This window comes from Diabrotica undecimpunctata, chromosome 4, assembly GCF_040954645.1.
Source record: "Diabrotica undecimpunctata isolate CICGRU chromosome 4, icDiaUnde3, whole genome shotgun sequence".
NCBI classification, from domain to species: domain Eukaryota; kingdom Metazoa; phylum Arthropoda; class Insecta; order Coleoptera; family Chrysomelidae; genus Diabrotica; species Diabrotica undecimpunctata.
In genome coordinates, this window is record NC_092806.1 from 27,761,907 (window position 1) to 27,787,316 (window position 25,410).

Genomic DNA, 25,410 nt, shown 5'->3' on the forward strand with positions numbered 1-25,410 from the left:
GCATAAAGATAAATTCGTCTCCAATGTAGTCGACGTAAGGTACCACATGAATTGCTAAAATCTCCTCGATATATCTGGCAGCCGTTAAACCTCTTCTTCCGTGAACACGGTCGTCCCTACGAATGAACTCAAGATCGGTTCGTGCTCCTATAGAAATTGCACCCCAGATCATGCAGGAACCACCCTCATAAGCACTCCGCTCTTCAAAGCAGCATTCTGCAAATCTCTCTCCTGGTCTCCGGTACACTTTCCTTCTTCGGTCGCTACCATAGAGGCATATTTTGGTCTCATCTGAGAACAGAACAGATCCCCCATTGTTCCAACGTCCAATTCCGATGATCCTGTGCAAAACGCAGGCGTGCTTGCCGATGAGCTGAAGTAAGTTTTGGACCAATCGCAGGTGTTTTAGGGGTCAGGTTATTTTCCCGCAGTCTTCGTCTCACTGTCCACTGACTAACAGCCACTCTTCGCACCTCACGGAGCTGTCGTTGCACCTGAACGGCATTAAGGTGACGATTTCTTAATGTTGTTGACACAATAAAGCGGTCATCACGAGCGGTTGTAAATCGCCGTCTGCCTGTTCCAGGTCGCCTATGAAAGGATCCAGTCTCCTCATAACGTTGGCACACTCTTCGAACCGCTGCGCGTGTCATATCCAATTGTCTAGCAACAGCTCGCTGACTAAGTCCATTTTCGATTAGAGCAATAACTTGGGCGGCTTTTTGTGGTGTAGTGTGCATTAAACTAACACACTTGAACACTGCTGAGATTATGAAAAACGAATAATATGCGAATTTCACTTGCAAAGGCAATACTTTTACAATTAGACAAATTTGTTATTTTCGTGACAATCACCACATAAACACGTTTCATTTGTTTACCGGTTACTACGCATGTAAACGATAAGCCTTCTTGATAAATTTATACTCACATTAAAGCATATTAAATTGTCTTTCAAACAGTATATTTGTTTTTGTGATCTGATGAATATTTCTTGAAAAAAATATAGTTAAAGTCAAAAGTTTACAGTGGGCCGATTTCTATGCACGCAAGTGTATATATATATATATATATATATATATATATATATATATATATATATATACTTATATATATATATATATATATATATATATATATATATATTATATAAAGATATATATACATATAATATTATGCATATAATAAAATATTTATTAATATTCTCGAATTTGACGAAAGTCTTCTTCATCCTTAATCTGGTGTTTCCTATTAGATCCATATTGTCTGCAAATGCCAACAGTAAGTTTGGTCCTTCTTAATGAAACACTGTAGTCGGTTTTTCGATTTTGACAGTTCAGATTATGTGTTCCATTGTTTATTTCAAATGTCTCCGAGTATTGTTGTCCAACTCTCACCTTACATCATAACCCTTCCATACACATTCGTATAAGTTGACTAGTTTTTTTGAAGTTATACTTCTATACGCGCGCTCCACGTTGGAAATTTGTATGGGAGTGAATCTGTGAAATCATTACATATGTAAGATAATGAGTAAGAGAGAGACAGAAGATATATTTTCTCTCTCTTCCTCTCTCGAATATAAAAATGTTCCTTTTGTATATATAATTTAATATTATATATATTATATAAAAATATATATACATATAATATTATACATATAATAAAATATTTATTAATATTATTATTTATATGATATGTTTTGTATTATTTATTAAATGTTCATAATTATATTAGTCTTTTGTATTTCAAAATAATAATCTCAATAAATCACTGTATGATCCAGAACTGTCAATTTTGAAATACCTTTGTGTCATGTCCTCGGTAGTATAGTAGTCAGTATCCCCGCCTGTCACGCGGGAGACCTGGGTTCGATTCCCAGTCGGGGAGGACTTTTTATTAATATTATTACATTATTGCCATTTTTAAATACTTATGGATATTGCATTTTAATTTGTATTGTATTATTATATGGAATTATGTTGCACTGTATTGTAGTGTATTTTTTTATATATATTATTGTCATTTTTAAATACTTATGAATATTGCAGTTTAATTTGTATTGTATTATTATATTAATAACAAAATAAACAATGAATTTTACTGCAGAGTATGTGTAAAAAAATTTTTGCATTCAACTCCTTTCATACATATATGAAAATAAAAATATACATTTTCATCAAAATATTGATTCAATCCTTCATTGTTAGTAAGTTGTTATTAATTCTGTTTCTCTTTCTACTATGTCTTACCTATAGAATTACATATGTAATAATTGTGCAGATTGATTCCCAAATAAATTTATAACGGCGAATGCGTGTATAGAAGTGTAACTTCCACCGGCAGTCCCACTGAACTGCCACACCCGTTTTTTTTTAAATTCTAATACAATTGTTAGTTCAAGTATAAAGGTAAATTACAATAACTCTGTGTAAAACATCTTGTAGTTTCTGTTTATAGTGAAATAAATCAATTTTCTTTCAGATAGTATAAAAGTTAATAAACATGATTTCTCAGTTTTTATCACAATAAAATTGATTTCGAAGGATCTGGACTATTCATTTATCTTCCACGTACTAAAGTATATTTATGTGCTTTGTAGATCTACAGTGATACAAGTACTAAAGAGCCTAAAGGACAAACCACAAAAAGACCTTGGAAGTTACACGATCTACCAGTTCCTCCAGCACCTGATTACAACCAATGCAAATTATTAACGGATTTAGATAAATTCGATTGTTTTCCAGAAGATGGTGCCAACGCTGAGAAATGTGAAGCTAGGGGATGCTGCTGGATTCCGAGGAATAAATCTGTATTATCGCAAGCTCCGCTTGATGTGCCGTATTGTTTTTATCCTCCAAATTATAACACTTATAAAGTGGTAAATATTACAGAGACCAGTTTTGGCCTAATAGCTTTTTGGAGGAGACAGTATAGGACGGCATATCCTGATGACGTGGATGAATTAAAGATGATTGTTAAGTATGAAACAGAAACAAGACTACGTGTAAAGGTAGGATTTGTGATGATTTTGGTTTTTTAAAAATTATGAGTAATTGAAATATCAATTTTTTTAGATATTAATATGCCAGCGACTGTCAGCTGATATACCAGCGACTGTCAGCTGTTTAGCGTGTAGCCCTCTCTTTTAGAATCAGTAACTCCTGCTTCTGTAAATTAATGCATATAGCGTTTATTTTTATTACATTTTTTTTTTTGTATTTCGCTGGTAAATGGTCAGTGTGATAGTGGAACAACGAATTGTTGTTAAATTTCACATGAAACTTGGAAAACCGCTACTGAAACCCATAATTTATTAAAACAAGTATATTTTAACGTGTTTAACAATAAAACTAGCGGTTCTTTCGTAAATATATTTATTTATAATATATTTCATCAACTAACTACACTCAGATGCAAAGAAAATGCAACAGAGAAAATTTTGGTAAAATTCAAAGTATTTCAATTTTTTTATTTTTAGCTCTATTTTGATGATTTTTTTAGCACACTGTGTATAAATTGATACATTTTAATTTGGTATAGTCAGTTTTTGATAAAATTTTATATTTGACTTATTGTACTGGGTTAATTAAAACGTGGTTTTATTATCCTAACTTTGAAACATCCTGCGGAATAATTCCGTTTGCGAATTTTCGTTAAATCTTATTTTTCGGTTGCAACCATGTCTCATAAGCATTGTGTTTTTTGTTTCATGTCAAAATATGCCTTGGTTCATTTTTTAGAGCCAAATTAATTTGCCACCCACAATTTAGGACTTTTTTTAATTATGATTATTTTGGAGTTATTTTGTAATATGACGAGGTGGCTTTGGTGACTGTTATCATTATGTCATATTGAACTTACATTTTGTTTGCCTATGATTGATCATGGTTCTTAGTGTCGAAGATTGTGCGAAAGCCGTTGCTCTGGTTGAAGATGGGCGAAATTATGAATATGTGGCTAGAGTACTACACACTCATCGCTCTTCCATCCAAAGGGTAGCGCAAAACTACCGCTTAACAGCGGTGCAAACAAGAAATCAGCTTCAAGAGGTTCGAGGCAACAATGCAAGTGTGTATTTACAGTTCATCGAAGATTACATAAATGTGGTTTGCAAAGTTGCAGACTAACTGGGCCCAAATTACTTCCACGGCACAGAGTGGCTAGACTACAATTTTCCAGGGAATATTTACATTGGAATTTAGGACAATGGGGTAATGTTAATTTTTACGGATGAGGCGAGAACGAGTATGGCGTCGAACTGGAGGGGGTTCGGTGATGGTATGGGCAGGAATAACCCGAGAGGCGCACACTGAATTGGTATTTATTGAGGGTTCGTTGACTGCACATCGGTATATTGAGAAGATTTTAGCGAATCACGTAGTACCCTTTTCTCAATATATCGGCGATTATTTTCTATTAAAAACAGATAATGTCGGAAAAATTTAGTACTTCTGTTCGATTTTACCTTCAATTAAGCATTCGTTTAACTGTTGAGTTCCAGGGACAACAAGTACTGCCCAAAAAAACCAAAAAAACGCGAGTACCACAAGGATGAATACTCCTGCCAGTACTCTTCAATATATATACACTAATGACTAACCGATCCGTAATGCGTCAAAAACATTTATTTATGCTGATGATCGTGCAACCGCCTATCAGTCACACCCAAATGCACAAAAAACACAAATTACCCTCTTCTATCTCAACAACAAGGAAGCCACAAAAAACCTTACCGTTCAATGGAATGGAGTCACATTGCCCATTCCCTAAGTACCTCGTAGTTACCCTAGATAGAACAGCTACAAGCAGCACATGGAAAATACTAAAAGTTAAGACCCAAGCTAGAAATAATGTGCTACAAAGACTAACATCATCCAGATGGGAAGCTAACGCAAGTGTGTTACGAACACCAGCGTTAGCACTTTGTCTATAAAAAGTAGAATATGCCTGTCCCGTTTGGAGCGATCAAGACGCTGTTATAAAATAAACAGTGTAATAAACAACACATGTCGACTGATTACCAGCTGCCGAAGCCAACAAAAGTTCAACACATCTACTCACTGACAGGAATCGCACCCCAGTTATAAAAAGGAAAACACATAGCATGGCATAACGGACTAAACTGATAAACGAAAATCGCCATTTCCTATTCGACCATATTCCTGTATATAAACGACTTAAATCTAGAAGCTCATTCATTGACACAGCCAAGCCATTATCCCACAACGCAAAAGCCACGAGATATGTAATGTGTGAAGAGCAACAAACAGGAAATATCACAAATATCTCAGAAGTACTCCCACCAGGTGCACAACTTGATTGGCAAAGATGGAAAACATTGAATGGACGGCATACAGGTGTAGGTGACATTCAAACACAATATGGTATCCTGGGGATACATTGAGGGAGATGACAACTGTGGATGCGGTGTGAATCAATCAATGAGGTATCTACTGGAGTGTCGTCTCGTAAACCGTGAGAAAAAGTGTTTTGATAGAGATTTGTAGAATGCAACAACCCAGCATAGGCTGATGTCAACCACTGGTTAAATCAAAATTTGAAAGTTTTAATTCATTTTTATAAGCACTTACATCAATTTGAATGTATTTTACTTATTATTGAATCCAGATATGCTCTCCGTCAAGCCATCCTGCAAGGAAAAATATTTGGAAAACGAGGTCCAGGAAGAAGAGGAACATCTTGGTTAAAGAACCTCAAAATCTGGTTCAATACAACATCTGTGCAGCTTTTCCACACTGCTGCAGATAAGATAAATATTGCCATGATGATCGCCAAGATTCGTAACGGATAGGCACATCAAGAAGAGAAATAAAAATTAAAATACAGCACAGGAAAATTATAATAAGTAAAATACATTCAAATAGATGTAAGTGCTTATAAAAATGAATTAAAACTTTCAAATTTTGATTTAACCAGTGGTTGACATCAGCCTATGCTCGGTTGTTGCATTCTACAAATCTCTTATCAAAACACTTTTTCTCACGGTTTACGAGACGACACTGCAGTAGATACCTCATTGATTGATTCACACCGCATCCACAGTTGTCATCCCCCTCAATGTATCCCCAGGATACCATATTGTGTTTGAATATCACCTAGACCTGTATGCAGTCCATTCAATGTTTTCCATCTTTGCCAATCAAGTTGTGCACCTGGTGGGAGTACTTCTGAGATATTGGTGATATTTCTTGTTTGTTGCTCTTTCCACATTACATATCTCGTGGCTTTTGCGTTGTGGGATAATGGCTTGGCTGTGTCCATGAATGATTTTCTAGATTTAAGTCGTTTATGTACAGGAATATGGCAGAATAGGGAATGGCGATTGTTTTAACGTTGGTTTAACTTAAACTGTAAGATTTGTGATCAATGCAGTTTGTACACGAAATAAATAAATAATTTCACTTAACAATGATAGCTAACATAAAAATACTTCTGGCACTGTTTTGAACAATAAAAGATTCGCATGAAAGCGAAATAAAATATGTTAAAGCGTCAGTCTCGTTATTTAGTAACCACACTTTATATTTAAATTTTTCATAACAATTACGTTTTAAGATACTAATACGATTAATAATTAATTATGTATTTTTTCAGTTTGTAGATCCAAGTAGCTTCAGATTTGAATCACCTTATCCAGAAGTACCAATTGTTGATAAGGCGTCGTTAACTTTGTCATATGTTATCCAAATTAACACGTTCAAATCTGGATTTAAGGTGTTAAGAAAAAGTGACAATGTTACAATGTTAGTACCTACCTTATAATTACTTTAATCATTACAAATTATTTAAATTAACTAATTGTCTGTTTTGGACGACCCGTATGTGGGTCGATGTAGACGTTTCACTACCCTGATAAATTGCTTCTTCATGAACAGAAGAAGGCTATTGGTCACTCGCCCAGTAACTCAAATACTCAATAGGGCTTCACGTTTCACCTCTGGATTATTTGAATATTTGAGTACTATGCGCGAATTCTTTGCTTTCGTCTGCACCCTGTAAAAGGAGCTATCTACAATGGTAGCGGGACGATGAGGTAGAATCATAGGTCGTTTAAAAAAGACACGATCCAAACCCGATGGCCGTGGAAGTATCCGATTTTGTTCAGTATCAAAATTTTTATTCTTACGTAAATTTAATATTTTAATTGAGATAAAATCAGTAAAAATATATCTTTCAAATAGAGAGTTTACTACACGATTAATTAATATCAGCAAAAAAAAATAGACGGTGGTCTGAGTATCAAGACTTAGGGACTTTGAGTTCGAGTACGAGTATTCGCCCTCCAAGTTGTCGTTCCGTCCTTTACGTGGTCTTCCTAATGATCGTCTTCCTATTGAAGAACCGTCTCTTGCCGTCTTTAGTACTCTATTTGATGTCATTCGGCTTATATGATCGTTCCATTCTACTCTTCTATTTCGTACTCAGTCCTTGATGTTCTCCACCTTGCATCTACGTCGTATATCTGTACGTCTAGCTCTGTCCCATAGTGTTTTACTATCAATTTTAAGTGTTTTCATCTCTGCTGTTTCTAACATTCTTTTGGTATTCTCTGTGTCAGGTCGTGTTTGTGCCGCGTATGTCATTATTGGTCTGATGACTCTTTTGTAAATTCTGCCTTTTATTTCTTTCTCCATATTGTTTCATTCAGGCAACCTGCGGCTCTGTTTGCTCTATTCACTTGATCTTCTACTTCAGTTTCGAGCTTTCCGTAGCCAGATATCTCCATCACTTGTTCTATTATCTGACCTTCCAGCTCCAATTTACATCTTAGTAAATTTGCCGTTATAACCATGCATTTTGTCATTTTTGGGAAATTGACATTGCAAACAGAGAATTCTTGGCACCAACTTGTTACAGTATAAAAATGGTAATTCCGACTGAGAAATAGGAGGACACAAGTAAGATGAAGAAATATCTTATGAAAAACCAATTTAGCCGTACATATATGTAGTTTAGTATAAGAACTGAAAACATGGGAAAAAATATCAAAAGAAGAGGGTTTGTTATATTTTGATGATGTTCTGGTCTGAAAATGGCAAACATAATCCCGCTATTAGAAATAACGAAAAAATATATAAAAAATCGTTATTTATTGACATCCAGTTGAATTTATGTGCTAATAACATGGGGAAAACACAAAAAATTGTTGTTGTTTTTTTTTTTAATTTTGAAGATTTTCCGGAAAGAAAATAGCAGATCTAACCCCTCCATTCAAAAAAACAGAAAAAATACATGAAAAATAATTATTTAGAAGTTTGTCAAGAATTACGTACATAACCTAAAAATTATTTGGAAAATTCAAATATTTTTTCTGAGCTCAATTGTGGTACAAAAGATTGAAAAAAAATTAGTGTTTTTGGCCATGAAAACGTAATAAATTTTTTCAGATTTTTTAAAGCAAAACTCACCCAAGAATTTTTTTTTCGAAAAAACGCATTTTTGCGACATGATACCCCTGGGGCCACCAAGGGAGCTAAATTTGACTAAAGAGGTTTCTAAATATCTACCTTCGAGTGCGCAATCCCAAATAAGAATCCAGCCGAGTACAAATTTTACCATCATATCCCGCTATAGCCTTTGGAATTGGTTCGTGACACCTTTTTGTGGATTCCACTATGCTGCATTTGAAACATGATCATTGAAGTTTATTGAGCTCTTGTCTATATTCAGTTTTAAGACCGTCAACTGCCACGGCTAAGTTCTCTCTCCATATCCGGTTACTCTCACTTAGTTTAGCTTGCAGTTTTGCTTATGCAAATATTTAGCCAACTTTCAGGTGCCACCTTTTTATGGATACTACTGTGCTGTCAACTGAGAAATTATCATTGAATTTTGTTGAGCTCTTGTATATGTTCAGTGTTGAGACCACGGCTAAGTTCTCTCGTCATATATGGCTACTTTCACTTATTCCTGCAGGTCAATGTTTTTACCGGGTTGTGAGTCGTGAAGCTATAAGTGAGAGCTTGTGAGGACTAGTTTGAAATCATCTTCAGTTTATGATTTTCAATGCGATCATCTCAAACCAAAAGGCATACTTCTACAACGCAACCCGTACACCACTACTAAACTATGTATTAATTATGCGTTTTAAATATTTTTTGTTTAGCTTAGATTAGGTTAGTTTAGTTCCCACTTTTCATTATGCTTTAAAATAGCATTTTTAAATATTTTTATTATTTGCTCAAAAATTGAAACAAGAGTCGGAAAGATTCCGACTCAATAAAATTGATGAGGAAAAATAACGAACAACTGGATATGCAAAAATTGACAAAGAATAGAAGTATTGACAAATAGAAAATAAAAAGATAAAAGAAAAGAGAAAATCATCAGGACTAAACACCCATATACTAAAAAAGAACCCACAAGCTAAAGTCGTATCTCCGAATGTCTCACCAACAAACTAGATAAAATCAGAGGAAATATCAACCAGGAAAAACGAGAAGGACAAGATGAAATCTAAAACACTAAAAATAGAGACCAACAGAAAAAAAGTAAATAACATCATAAAACATAAATTCAGACAAGCCAAAGCGGTATGGGTGAAAGAAAGATGCATTAAAATTAAAATTGAGCAGCTACAAGACAAAGTGGCAGGGGAATCGAGAAAACGCTCATCACGGTGTCAAGCAGAAGAAGTATGAACCAGATATATAGGGAAACTATTTAGCGACAATACGACGATCCTGCTAACAGCAAGAAAATGTGAATCTAGCCAGTTTATAATGAAAAGCGTAAGTATTACTGCCCTAAAAGAAATTAAAAAGAGCAAAGCAGTAGCCTTGTTGTATGCAGTGTTCCTAGCTGAAGAACGTCTGTGATTGGACAGGAATTAATTCACATACACTCCTGAGAACGGTATAAAACCGCCAAATTGGTGCCAAGCTCCACCGATGGGTATTGCACTTGAAGAAGCTATTTTTTAAACTACTTTAAAAACAAGTTTTCTGTAAATTTTACGTTCAATTAACGCCAGATTTTATATTCACTGGTATGTTTTTATGTTTGAAGTTTTCATACAGTCAGGATCTCCCTTTAAAGGTCATAAAATCATATAATCTTGAGTTAAGGCTGATTTGAAATTGGTAACAGTGACTAAGAAAATAACAAAGCACCCATTGGACCCAAAACTGTACTTAGGCTAACAAAATAATAATCAAAGAAAATGTGAAATATGCCTATAAGTAATGTAATGTAATCTAATAAGAGCTCAGTAGTATAAAAATTCGACATGACTTTATATAAATTCAAACTGTCATAAAAAAGTAGTTTTCTATCTATTGCTTTTTAAGAGATTCTCTCATACATATTTGTTAAGTAAAGCCGAGTGTCTCTTTTTCTAAATATGTTCAGTATTGTTTATTTGGTAGGATATTTATCATTTTATTATGTTTTCAGATTTGACTCAAATACCTTCCTAAACTTCATCTATTCAAATCAAATGTTACAAATAAGTTCAAAATTGCCTTCAAAATATATTTATGGTATTGGAGAGCATAGATCAAATCTTCTACGGTCAACGGAATGGTCCAAGTTTACACTATTCAACCATGATATGATTCCTACAGATAATGTAAGTATTTAATGTAAAAAGTGTATTGTAAATAGCCTGACTTATTATTACAATTCCCTGTATAATTTTGGATAAACCGACAATATTCTAGAATGCATGCAATGTTCTCTCTTTAGTGTTCTCGCCTGTTTGAATTCATAATATATTTATATGAGCATTGTCCACTGTACAGTATATGAGGCCAGTGAGACTAGTGTCAGTAACTGGCACTAGTCTCACTGGCATATCAGTGCTGGACAGGCACGTTTACACATATCCAGTAGCTGGCGCCAGTCTCATTGATATGCCAGTTCCTCCACCTCCTAAGCCAGCGACTGGAACGATGTATTTACACGTATCAACAACCGTTAGCGGGGGTTAGAGGGAGGACGCGAATGAGGGCCACTGGCATGAAAAATAGACGAACTCTCTATTCGAGACAGCGCTGGACTGGCGCAAAAAAGCATGCCACTGTCATGCCAGCGCTGTCGTACCAGAACTCTTTTTTTTTGTTATTCCCTCTTAACAAAGGTTAAAACCACGCTTATTTTTGTGCACTGCTTTCAATATTTTGTGTTGTGTTTTAGAAAAATCTGTATGGAAGCCATCCTTTTTACTTAATGATTGAGAATTCGACAAAAAGCCATGGAGTTTTTTTACTTAATAGTAATGCAATGGGTAAGAATATTTTCATATAAAAGTTTTTGTTGTAATATTTTTAATTGTACCTAACAATCTTAAATTTAAAGACATATATACAGAGAAATAATCTATATTCGTGCCTTATTAAATAATAAATAATTACATAAATTTGTTTTTGACAGATAGAAATATTTCAAATGTAGCGCTCTGTACACAGAGCCACACAGTGGTATTTTCTGCCCATCATACATGTCTTCTAAACCATAATACGCCGCCGTCTCTAATAACAATCTACCCACGCTATACAGAACTAACGGTATCCAGCCGCGCATCTACGTCACTCGGGAACCAGAAATTCTCAGTTTTCTGTATGAATATAATATATGGTGCTTTTTATATTAATTAGTTGATATTTACGATTTTTGGAGGAATTACTTGTTTAACTGTTTTTATGAAATGCTATTTTATTTTTGTGTACTTAAAAATCCATTACATCATCATCATCTTGGTGCTACAGCCCTTAGAGGGCCTCGACCTTCTCAAGCTTTCTACGCCATTCTATTCTGTCACTCGCTTGCATTTTCCAGTTGCCGACTCCGATCTTCTCGGCATCTTGTGTTACCCCGTCCATCCACCTTAGCTTTGGTCTACCAAGTCTTCTCATTCCGACGGGTTGCGCTGTTAGAATCTTTTTTATCATGTTTGACTTAGGGGCCCGGGCTACATGTTCTGCCCACTGCAGGCGGTTTCGCTTAATTATAGTGGTAATATCTTTACCACCAAACGTATGCTTGTAGCTATTCTGCAGTTCAAAGTTATATCTACGCCTCCATACTTCGTTCTCACAGACCGCTCCGAATATCTTGCGTAGCACCTTTCTTTCAAAAATGGATAGAGCGGATTTATCTGTTTTCGTTAGCGTCCATGCCTCTGATCCATATGTGAGAACGGGGACTATCAGTGTTCTATACATTCTATATATATTTAGGGATTCTACAGTATTCACTGCCTTCCCTCGCTCAACCGTTTCCATCTCTCTCTGTTGTTCCATTCTCCATCGTTTAGTCCTCTCTTACTCATGGCGTCGTCTACTTCGTTCCTCCAGGATTTTCGGGGTCGTCCTCTTTTCCTCCTTCCTATGGGGCTCCATTCGGTTAGTCTTTTTATCCATCTGCTGTCGCTAGCTCTTCTTACATGTCCATACCACTTTAGTCTTTTTTGTTCTATATATGTTAGTATGTCTGTTTCTATTGATGTTCTTTGCTTTATTTCGTCATTACTTCTCCTATCCATTCTTGTTACTCTGCAGCATCTTCGCAGGCATTCCATCTCTGTTGCTATTATCTTACTGCTGTTTTTCTTGTTTATGATCCAATTTTCGGCCCCATATGTCATAATACTTCGCACTAATGTTTTATAAATCTGCGTTTTTGTCTTCATATTTAGGTGTCTATCCCACCATACTGAGTTAAGTTGTCGGATTGCTGTTCTTGTTTGTCCTAATCTTTGTGTAATTTCTTCCTCTGTTGTTGCCTTTTTCGTGATTATGAACCCCAGGTATTTGAATTTATCCTTTCCTTTGATTGTTACGTTGTCATCAATCTGTAGATCTTCTATGTCTTCTTCACTTGTAGATAGGTACTCTGTTTTCGCGAGGTTAATATCTAGGCCAGCCTTGGTATATTCTTCTTGTAGTTTCTTCATCATGTAGCTGAGGTCGTCTTGGTCTTGTGCAATCACTACTTGATCGTCTGCAAAACATTCTTATACGAGTTTTTTGAGACAGACGTTTGTTAGCTAAGTACTTTGATAGACCATGATAACACCAAAAAAAAAATCCATTACATTAGCAAGATATTGACAGTAGTTTTTTGGCAGCAAACTTTTTAAAACATATATTAAGTCATATTAAACCTAAATTTCAGATAACGCATTATAATGTTCGTATTGTTTTATATAACTGTGTACTATAATATTTCTCATTTAAATTATGTGTAGATATCATTTTACAACCGACTCCTGCAATAACATTCAGAACAATCGGAGGTATCTTTGACTTCTATTTCTTCTTGGGACCAACACCCAGCGACGTCATCAGCCAATATACCGATCTAATCGGTAGACCTTACATGCCTCCGTACTGGGGTTTGGGATTCCACTTGTGCAGATTCGGCTACAAAACCTTGAACAATACTAGACACGTAATGCAGAGGAATATTGATGCTGGAATACCATTAGTAAGTTTAGTAATATATTTAAAAAAATTTAGGTTACTAATAATTTTGTTTCTCGTTGAATTTATTTGAAATAGGTTGTCTACGTATACCACTTAAATAACGAAATTAAAATGTTGTAAATCAAAATGGATTGTGTAGAACAACGCGATGATAAAATTTTTGCTTTTAAAAGAATATCGCAAATTTATACAGATTTGGTGGATATATTAGAAGATTCTTAGTATTATATTGTTACTTTTAATGCTCAGCAGGCCGTGTAGGCCTAGAGCTAAAATATAAATAAATCATTACTTATTTCAAAAATATACATATTGTCTAACAAATTGAGAATTTGAAATCAGTCATTAAAAGAATGATAATGATCTACAAGATAAAGTGTGTACGTAGAATCTATTTTTCTAGTATTGAAAATCCTTTTGTGTTCTGCTATACGATTGTTAAAGGTTCTGCCAGTTTGTCTGATGTAAGTTTTTATACATTACTGTTTAAGTGCCTTTAAGGTAATGGGTTTTATTTATTTACTTATTATTATTTACTGCTATTTGCAATGTAAAACGAACAAATAATAAACATAATTTTAAACCAAAAACTTCATAAGAAAGCCCTAAAATTAGTCTTTTCACCAACGGAGAAAAAACCCAGTACCTTCTACTTGATTACATATATTGACAAGATATCAAAAAATAGCCAAATACATAAAAAAGAAAAGAATAACACCAGCTTTCAGGACAAACGAATATATTAAGAACAACATGAACCAAAAGAAAAAACACTTAAACAGTGGTGTATACAAACGTACATGTGGTGACTGCCCAAAAACTTACATCGGTCAAACTGGTAGAATCTTTAACAAGCATATAGCAGAACACAAATGGGCTTTCAATAATAGAAAAACAGAGGTTAATAACCAATTTAAAATTCTCCGTATTCAAGATAAAGGCCTTAAGCTATCTTTATTAGAATCTATGGAAATTGATAAATTAAAAAATATAGATATAATTCAGACTGAACTTAGACAAGCAGCTCTCCCCTCCTTAACCTATTCAGACATCTCCCCTCAAAAATACATCCACTTGAGAATCGCACTCTGTCGAAACAGCTGTAGTAATAATAATTTAAAATAAATTTTGTAGAAGTGTTGAAAACAAATGTTTTCGGTGTTTTATTTAGATAAAATGAACTTTTATCAAGTAACGGTCCAATCCATCACTTATATACATATTGTCCATTTAGGTGGCTTTTGGTCTAACTATGCTCATAGTCTGCTGAATCCTTCACTAATGTTTGCTTTTTATTTTTACTTTCTAGTCATGGACTCCTATTTTTATGAGATCTTCCTGTACACTATCAAACCATCTTTATATTATTCTTCTTTTATTACCATCTTTTATATCCTCTCATTATCCATTCCCTATCGATCTAACTCTTTGCGACCTTATGAAGCGGCTGATGAGTATCCAAGGTATCTATCAGAGCGATAACTCTGTAGTTTTCACATGAAAATCTATCACCGTATTTGTATATAGGGTATAATGAAGCCTTAGTCCAGTCTTTGGGCACATTTTCCTTTTAATATATCCTCTTGATAAAGTTATCAGGAAAAGACAAAATACATGATAATGGGAGAAACAGATAAAGAAAAAGAAGACAATTTCACATTGGAGATAGAAGGAAAAAATACATGCATGTTCAAAAGAGTTTCAGAATTTTGTTACCTGGCTGTAAAATTAGATAAAATATATGGAGGTATGAAAATAGATGATCAATGAAGAAGAAGGAATAATAAAGAACTTGAAGAATGATATAATGAACCAAAAATAATGACGGTAACCAAACCACAGAGAATATGATATTTAAGACACATTAAAAGAATAGGAAAGGAAAGAATGCCGAAGTACTCTCACGAAAGCCGATACAAAAAAGAAGGAAAGAGATGGAAGGACAGCGTATATGAAGAATACAAAAAAGTAATATTGAGAATTGGTAAGAAAAAGCATTGGACAGAAATCAATGGAATGAAGTGGTTAAAAAATTGAAAAAGGGATAATTCCCGGGAGTTGGCTGTATACTATATAGTAAAACACTTCTGTTGTAAGTGGTATATTTAATTAAAATTAAATTTAAAAGTTCAGAACGTTTTCGGACTAGTCAGTACATCTTCAGTGAACATTTGTAGTATTTGTGTAAATAACCGCAAAACCAATCAGTGGTTAGGTTTACATTGATAATACTTGAAAATATTAAATTATTTGGCAGTATGCCGATGAAAGTGGATTACCAACCGGAAATATAAGTCCCTACTCGAAAAATTATTTCTACATCCAAACTATCGGGACGGACTGATAGGTTGGCTTCTTCAATATCTCAAAAATTTTATTTCTTAATTTTAATCTAATTGTAGTAATTTTCATTTACCTATATTATTAATTATTACTTTATTTATATTTATTTTAGGATACCCAGTGGAACGATCTGGACTATATGAACGACAGCAACGATTTTACATACAATCGAGTAAATTTTAAAGATTTACCAAGTTTTGTAAGAGAGTTGCACTCGAGAGGAATGCATTACATACCTCTAATTGATCCAGGTGTTAGTGCCAGTGAACAACCAGGTACCTATCCACCCTATGATGTAGGAATAGAAATGGATATCTTCATAAAGAACTCGAGCGGAGAGCCCTTTGTAGGGAAGGTAACGAACTGACTCTCATCTAATATTCATATCTCAAGAATATCTTTAAACCGTGAATCATCAAACTTATTGTCCGATAATCACTTCATGTTTTTGCAGGACGTTTCTTAAGTATAATAGTTTGTTAAATATAGTTCTTTGACTTTTGTTAAAAAGTTTAATTCCTGTTTTATACAAAGGTTTGGAACAGAGTTTCGACTGTGTGGCCTGACTTTACCAATCCCAACGTCGTAGACTACTGGACCTTGATGTTAAAGAACTTACACAAAGAAATCCAATTTGACGGTGCTTGGATCGACATGAACGAACCTTCCAATTTTCTGTCTGGCTCCTTCAACGGCTGTCCCAATTCGAGTCTGGAAACACCACCATACTTCCCAGCCATTGACGGTGGTGTGATCAACTACAAAACTGTGTGTATGACTGCTAAGCAATACGCTGGTTTACATTACAATGTCCACAATTTGTATGGATTAACAGAAGCAATAGTTACTAATTTGTAAGTATTTTTTATCATAAAATATATTTTACATATTTTAACACAGAAATATTCTGTATTTTATTCATAAAATAATTTTCATCAAGTATCGATGAAATTATTAATTAATTCAATTAATTAATAATAAATTAATGTTCAATTAACTTGCAGCTGTTTCTATTTTAATGATTTGCTTAAATTAACTTATTATTATCTTTAGTGCATTAGCAGAAATCCGCGGCAAAAGACCGATGGTAATATCACGTTCATCATTTTCTGGACTCGGCCATTATGCAGGACATTGGAGTGGAGATGTGTGGTCTTCTTGGGACGATTTGAAATTTTCTATACCAAGTAAGGATATAAAAATATTAGCAAGCAGTTAGACATTAAAATAATAGCTTTAAGTATGTTTTACCCTTTTTTCTATTATTCTGTTAGTGTGGTACAGTTTTTGGAGATTATTTGCAATGTGTAAGATTATGTGTCTCCTGTTAAGGTTTATTGTAGAACAAAAGTTTCATGGTTGTAGTTGACGAGTCTTTCAGACAAATATTAAATCGTTTTGTCTATTTAAACAAACCGTTACCACATATAATAGTATGATACAAAGGTTGATAAAGATCCCTATGTTATTATATCTATATATGCCAGCTTCATTAATCTAATATGGGACATAAGCCTTCCCCAATTTCTTCCATTCTTTTTGCTTCTTGTTATATTAATTCACCTAACCCAGCGAATCTTTTGATCATTTGATCTTTTGAGCTTTCTTCTTGTTAAATGGTCATTCAAAATTGTTTGTATTTGCCTCGTGCCTATGCCTAGTGATGCACCAATCTCAAGATAGGTAATATGTCTATCTGCTTCAATGATTTCCGGGACAACAGATGCGGCCGGAAGAATTCGTCACTGAGACTGGTGCATCCACGCATGAATTCCTCAAACCATCTCTGTCAACAGTTGATAGGTCTAGTGCTTTACCACGAAAAACAAGACGAAGTCATGGACGTATTGTCCTCTAGTTAGGCTAACTTTAAAATCGTATAAAATCATCGCACGAAAATTTTCACGAGATATTTAATTTTTTCACGAAATTAACTATTTTGAAAATTTGTTGCTGCTAAACCACGCGCTTGATTTTCAATCTATCAATGTCGTTTACCATAAGAAGTGTCATTTAAGATAATCATATTTACGAAGCCGAGTAACTTCCGCTAGATGGCTCTGTGCAAAACTTTTAGTTTTCGCCTCGTAATCAATAACTGACTTATAGACAACATAGGGTTTCGAAAATACATCGAGTTAGAATCTATGGAGAAGCTATGAGCATATTAACGTATGTACTAAAAACTAGGCGTGGCTAACTGTGATATCAATATGGCGGTGGGATCATGGCCGGACTCAATAATATTAAAACTACTATAAAAATATGACTAGTTATTCAGAAGATTTAATCATAATCTAAAAAAGCACGGTAAACACGCGGTAATTTATCCCGCGGTAAACACTAAAAATACGATATATTATACATAAAGATAAATTAATACAGTCAAATACTATTAATTTATTCTCTGAAGTACGGGCCATTACTTTGTTTACATATTTGTATACTAACCTATAGAACGTTAATCCTGAAGATTTTTTATTAACATTGCTTCTGCTACTGCAACTACGTTGAGAACAAGAAACCATTATCACAATATATTATTACTATCACAATATATTATATTATTACAGTTGCTATAAAAGTATTATACAACTAAAAATATTCGAAAAACAACAAACGTAAACAAACATATACGATCTGTCAAAAGTGTCAAAACAATCTTAACGATATGGCCGAAGTGAGGTCGTTTTTAGTCACGTGATGGCCTCTCCATAGATTCTAACTCGATGGTTAATCCCCAGTAAATTATTCTATTAGAGTTTACCTTTATTAGTATGGAGTTCAGTAAAATGTTAAATAGCAGGAGGAGAAAACACTGCCCCGTTTGACTCCGTTTAGCACAACGATTGGGAGAGTTCTTTGATGAGATTTATTATTTTTTCTGGTATTCCAATTTACTGTATTGCTTTCCATATGGCCATATATTTGAGCGTGTCCAAGGCTCTCTTAATAAGAGAGAATAAGTAGATAAGAAGATAATATTAAATAATAATAAAATGCTTAACTTTGTCAATATGGTGGATTGAACAAATATTATACCATTGTATATTGTTTATGAAAAGTGTTATGATTAATTAAAAGCCACAGCTAAGTTAGCAAAGAGTGAATAGAATAATCCACTATATATCGATTTACAAAGCAGAATAAACTTAAGACTTCGCAAAATAAAGATATGGCAATATATTTGGAGGTTGGAATTTTTAGTTGATGAAAATGTGTTTTAGCAATATTTTACTAAAGTTACCAAAATTATTTTACTCCTTATATGTTTGTTCTATATTTACGAATTTGGAACTTAATTGACTTATGTTTTAGCAATCTTGTCCTTCAGTTTGTATGGTGTCCCTTTGATGGGGGCCGACATATGTGGATTTAATGGAAATTCCACCGCCCCATTATGTAATAGATGGATGCAACTAGGAGCTTTTTATCCGTTTTCTAGAAACCATAATACAGACGATGGAATTGTAAGTAGAACGTTTTATTTTGCTATATCCACATTTTCAATATTGATATATACTAATTTATTATTACAGGATCAAGATCCGGTTGCGTTTGGACCACAAGTTATCGCCTCTTCTGTAAAAGCGCTATCAGCAAGATATTATCTCTTACCTTATTTATACACCTTGTTCCACAAGGCGCATGTGAATGGCGAAACTGTAGCAAGACCTCTATTTTTCGAGTAAGTATTGAGTAACTGAAAAAAGTATAAAATAAAATCTGTAGATTGATTCCTACAGTTTTTTTTCGATTTTAAAACTGCCGTTTGATAGTTTATGCAGATGTTATCTGCATAGATATCAATACTTTACTGCTCGCACCAACAAACAAAACTTACTGAAATCCCGTAAATCCATCCCATGATGTATGATATTGAATGCTAAGCAGATATTAATATGATCACTCAATCGACAATGCCCTATTCAGAATTAATAACAAAAACATTAATATTGAGACGATATCACGAATCTACATAAACAAAAGACCTCTAGATATAAAAATAAATGAAGATTAGTTCGTAGCACGATAGAATAGCATTTTTGATAGAAACTGGCTTGTCCTTGGATTGGTATGGATCTGTAGTTTTTATGTCTGTCTTGTCTCGATTTTTTATACATAATTATTGCTATGGATTTTTGGTGCCGTCATCAAGCGGCCGTAATATGTAGTGATGCCTAGGGATGCCTCAAGGATGAGAGGTTCGTGATCAAAGATGCCTTGCACATTGCTTAACTAGCATTTAGGCGGTAAGGTAGATGTAAGATGAAGGATCATCAGAAATTAGAAAATTATCATAAAGTTTCATTTTTGACCTACTAGATCGCCTCTCCTTCTTTTTCTGACCGAGCATTTTAGCATAGTTATTTTAACAGGATTACTTAAAGAATCCATCCGCATAAAGTAGCCCACTCATCTTAGATGGTCTATTTTGAGGGTTTTCACGATATCTGCATCACCAAAATCTATAGTTTATAGAGTTCGAAATGATATCGTGTTCTCCATAGTCCTCAATACTTCTCTTTCAAAGATTCGTAGTAACTCTTCATCTGTTTATCAAAAAACCTCTTTGGTAGGATCCTATTGTTGTGTCAGTATAGTGTACCAGTCGTTCCAGGTATCACAAAGGTTCAAAAAGTATCAGGGCCAGTCAATAACAGTCAAGCACGTTTCCTTTTTTGTGTCTCTTCAATCCTGACCCTCAGGAGGGAGTGTAGTGGTCATCGTGATTACTTTTCGAAGTATAAAGTAGGCGTAAATGGTGTTTAAATTGAGTATTCATAATAGAATAGTCATTTGTGATAGTAAACTCGATTAAGTGGTCTCCTTCGTTTCTCTGACCTATGCCAAACTTTCCCAGTATATTCTTTAGGTCGTCATTCTGTGTAGTGTTGCCGACTTTTGCGTTAAAGTCGCCACATATTAAGGTTAGCTCTTTATTTGTAATGTTGGTAATTGTTGTTTCCAATTTTTCATAGAATTCCCTGACTATTATGTCGTCTGCTGTACTGGTTGGCGCATAAACTTGTATGATATTGAGTTTATGTAGTTTGCCTTCCCGTTTAAGGAGAATTATCCTTTCGCTCACAGCTTTAAATTCGAAGACAGTCTGTTGTAATCTTGGTGAGACAAGAATGACGACACCTGTATAGTCGTGGATTTCACTGCCAGAGAAGTAAACATAATTGCCACTATGTGTTCTAAAGCCAGTTTAGTCAGTCAAAGGTTATACCTTGTCAGCTCTCTTTTAACAATTGGCAGTGTATAGGGCATATAATTCCGGTATTCCAATCTTCTGGTAAAGTGCGTTCTTTCCATACATTTATTAATAGTTTGTGAAAGAGGGTTACAAATGTTTGACCGCCACATTTAAATATTTCTGCGGGTAAGTTGTCTGCTCCATTTGACTTGTTTGTGGCTAGAGACTGAATTGCTTTATTTACTTCTTCCGAGTTGGTAGCTCAGATTTCTCCTGTTCTAGTTCTATATCGTCCCTTCCTTCAGCTCTACTTTCTCCATTAAGTAGCGTACTAAAGTGATACTGCCTCATATTTTGAGTTTGTTGATCTGGGGTAGCTCGTTCTATTGTCACCTTAATTTCTGTGGCCTGTTCCAATTTTGCATTTACGTTAGTATTAAGTTATACTTATGATCTGACCCTTCTTTTTATTTTCTTCTTCATCTTATTTTTATGTAGACATGACTCTGTCTGTTTTCCAAAGTGCCTCCAGTAAGTTGTCGTTCCATCGTCATTGGGGAACCGTCTGTTGCCGTCTTTACTACTCTATTTGTTGTCATTCGGCTTATATGATCGTTCCATTCTTAAGTTTTGCATCTCTGCTGTTCCTAACATCCTTTTTGTCCTCTCTGTGTCAGGTCGTGTTTCTGCCTATTCAAAATCTATTAATATCTTTTGGTCTAAAAGTAACTATAAACGATTATAATACTAAATTCACCCAGTCCAGTAGTTGCTAACATTATGACAATTTTTTCTGAAAATATCTACAGAGTGGGCGTATCCTTGTTTTTCTGACATCGAGCTCAATTTTTATTTATTGACCCTGAGCATATAGTTGTTGACACTAATAAAATATTTCAACGGTTTATTACTTCTTCTGGTTTACAGAAGCTTAAACGTGCGCTACCTAGTACAATGATGGATTTTTTATATGATATTGATAATGATCCTGATTTTTTGAGTCTTTCTTACCGAAACTTATTACAACTTAATATTAAACCATTTTCCACTAAAAAAGTACGAGAAACTGCTGAAAAAACACCCGTGCAATGGTTTAATAATGAATTAAGGTTTTTCTCTTATTAAACACATTCCAGATGCCACTAAAGATCCCGATTTGTTCAAAGTATATAAACAACAATAATTTGAATATAATCGGCAATTAAAAAATGCTAAAACGTCATCTTACTGTAATTTTATTACTAATTCCAATAATAAACCTAGAGACTGCTGGAAAATAGTAAATTTCTAAAGAAACAATGCAAGATCCAGTTCGGTACAACCTGATCTACCTCCAAACGAAATAAATCAATTTTTTAATACAATTTCAGAGAATATAATTACATCTTTTCCCACTGTTAATATCGATGTCTTCTTCAATTATAGAAATTATCTTTCTCCAAGCAAGTCCTTTTTCTTTCTTCCCGTTGTGGAAGAAGAGGTCTCTCAAATAATAAAGTCTCTTAGTAATTCTAATTGTAGGGACGTTCACGAAATTATTAGAGAAATTTTAAAAGAAACTTTTCAAATAGTTTTAAGACCTTTCACTCATCTTATTAATTTAATTCTATCAACTGGAGTATTTCCGGAAGTACTAAAATTCTCAAAAGTACTACCTATCTACAAAAAAGGTGATTGCTCAAAAACTGACAATTACAAACCCATAAGCATTGTTTCTACTTTTGGGAAAGTGATTGAACAGGTTATCAAACAACAATTTTATTCCTATTTTGAGTCCAATAATTACTTTAGCAACTCACAGTATGGATTCAGAAGTGCTCGTTCTACTACGAACGCAGTATATAATGTTGTGAGCGAGGTGATTGAGGGCTTAAACGCGGCAATCGCATAGCAATTTGTCGAAGGCTTTTGACTGCGTTTCACATGACATGTTGCTCCACAAATTAAATTACTATGGGATCAGAATCTATGTGGCAGACATCAGGCGGTAATGTTTAAAGGTCATCTCTCCGATTTTCTATGCATAATCCCACAAGGTTCGGTCTTAGGACCTCCTTTGTTTATTATTTATGTCAACGATTTGCCTAAGTTCATATCTCCTTACAAATCCCTACAATTCGCAGATGAGACGACATACGTTATATCAGGAAAAAAATAGTGATGATTTAAAAATGTTGCGTTAATCGTCATGTTTCATTCAATCGAGATTTTCTCCCTCTATCGCCAACTATTCTCCTAACTTACATCCCCAATTTACTTCTACAATTAAATTCCATATTAATTACTAGTTCACCTAATACTCATCTCCCTTAGTTCACTCTAAAAACCTTTCTTCCAATACATCTTACTTTCTATCTATCCCACTCTTTTCTTTTCAACCCAAACTTCATTTCTTAATCACTATAACCAATACTTTCCATGCTTCTATTTCGACACTCCCAAATTCAGATCAGATCATGCATCATCCACCACCCATTCCATATTATTAAATTCTTATTTTACTTCTCTACACAATTCCCTCAGGGTTTGGCTTCGGTTCTCTGGGGACCTCAGCCTTTCGTAGTCTATCCGTTTATCACAATTTTCTCAAAACACCTTAATTTTCATTCTCTTTACTCAAATTTAACAGAGCCACATACAACAATTTCATTTTACTATTATAGTCAATATAGACCAATAGTTCATTCAACTTACCAACTTATAACTTAATCTTTTATCTTCCTATGTACCTAGTGTTGCTTTATAACAAATAGGGCTTTTTCTCAAGTTATAAGTTAAGTACTTTACGACCAATATATTACAAAACCACTTTCAACCATCAAATTTTGTCCATTTCATACTAGTCAACACACAAAATATAACTACTTCACTCAGTTTGTCAACATCCAATCAGATATTCATATTCATGAACTTACAACTCAAGAAGTTTTACATTTTCCAGGTACCAAATGTTGTTTTTTGACATACAGGGCCTAATATAATTGAGTTGGAAGTTAATTTTTACATGAACTTTATATCATAATAGTTTTATTTCATGGGCTGCGTATTCAGGGCCTGCGTAGCGCAAGCGGTAGGATGCTCGCCTCGCAAGCCGGTGGTCCGGGGTTCGAATCCCACCGCCGGCAAGAACATCTAGACATTTTAAAAATGTCTATAGGCCCCAGGTCGACTCAGCCTGAATAAAAATGAGTACCTTGGGTAAAACCAGGGGTAATAATAGACGGTTGAAGCGTAGCACTGGCCATGTTACCTTCCTTGTATACCGTAGGCCCTAGATATAGCAGACTACCCTGCTATACTCCCAAAGCCGCGACAGCGGTATAAAACGGGAGACTATTATATATTAGTTTTATTTCATTCATTGAACAACATCCTCACATGTTAAATATATCAATTCCTATATTTTTTCAAGAACCCAACTTTCCACCAGTGTCTAGTTTCCATTTTCCAGGTACCAAATGTTATTAAAACATAAAGGGCCTTATATAAGAATCTTTTCATCACACCACTCGACACTGTATAGTTGGTTGCCTAACTATAATCACATAATTTTCTCACCACAATTTCATTTCACATACATAATTTAAAACAATAACATTGATGGTTGATACTGTTATAATTTTATTTTATTTCAACTTTCACAATTTTAAACAACGTTGGCTTCTGTCTTAAATAGACATATACAGTTACACTGACTGCTCTGTCATAACTTCCGTCTTAACCTGCCAAGATTGTCATTTCAATCAGTTGCTTTGACAAAGTCCTCGTAGACATACCGTCTCAGGACTCGCAACTAATGTAGAGTCATATGTCACCATGTTACCAATCCAACGGTAACTTTAACATCTTAACTGTAAATTAGACATAATGTAAATCAAATCTTATTTAATAATTTTTAAAGGGTTTTTACCCACATATTTAGTGGCTACATCCATGTATTAACTTGTAAGTATTAACCACACTTTTACATTAACCTTAGTCAAAACTTAAATCTTTTCATGTTCTTTTTAATTAAGTGGTTAAATACTATTTTAGGACACTGATGATGGAATATTTATTCCGAAAACGTTTTGTCAATGCAACATAGCCCAACTGGGTTTTTTTATATACCTTTTTATAAAGGATTTTATTCAAAATTTTTTAATATATGGTATACAGCCAAATACAGGAACTTTGTTTCCTTGTGGATTTTAAAAATGTATTATGAAGAAGTTTCTACTAAATCTAGCGCATAGTTTACTACAAACAAACTTATACTTAATCCGATAAAACGCAAAATTTGGTTATATCAGCAAGCACTTTATACATATAATGATCCAGATAACAAAGAGACTGTTAAACTATTGGGAAAAACCATAGATAATCGACTAAATTGGTCGGCTCATATCTCACAATTAAAGAAAAAGCTATCAA

General features: G+C 34.2%; 1 protein-coding gene across 2 annotated transcripts in view; it reads left to right on the plus strand.

Moving 5' to 3' along the window:
- The window catches only part of LOC140439338 (lysosomal alpha-glucosidase-like), a 48,157-nt gene that overhangs the window by 3,466 nt on the left and 19,281 nt on the right, over nucleotides 1-25,410 (plus strand). For both annotated transcript variants that reach the window (XM_072529183.1, XM_072529184.1), the window contains exons 3-12: nucleotides 2,603-3,013; nucleotides 6,619-6,767; nucleotides 10,420-10,594; nucleotides 11,161-11,251; nucleotides 13,214-13,452; nucleotides 15,907-16,149; nucleotides 16,329-16,648; nucleotides 16,848-16,981; nucleotides 19,113-19,264; nucleotides 19,334-19,482. In XM_072529183.1, the coding sequence (XP_072385284.1) occupies nucleotides 2,603-3,013; nucleotides 6,619-6,767; nucleotides 10,420-10,594; nucleotides 11,161-11,251; nucleotides 13,214-13,452; nucleotides 15,907-16,149; nucleotides 16,329-16,648; nucleotides 16,848-16,981; nucleotides 19,113-19,264; nucleotides 19,334-19,482 (2,063 nt within the window). The remainder of the gene's footprint in view (nucleotides 1-2,602; nucleotides 3,014-6,618; nucleotides 6,768-10,419; nucleotides 10,595-11,160; nucleotides 11,252-13,213; nucleotides 13,453-15,906; nucleotides 16,150-16,328; nucleotides 16,649-16,847; nucleotides 16,982-19,112; nucleotides 19,265-19,333; nucleotides 19,483-25,410) is intronic.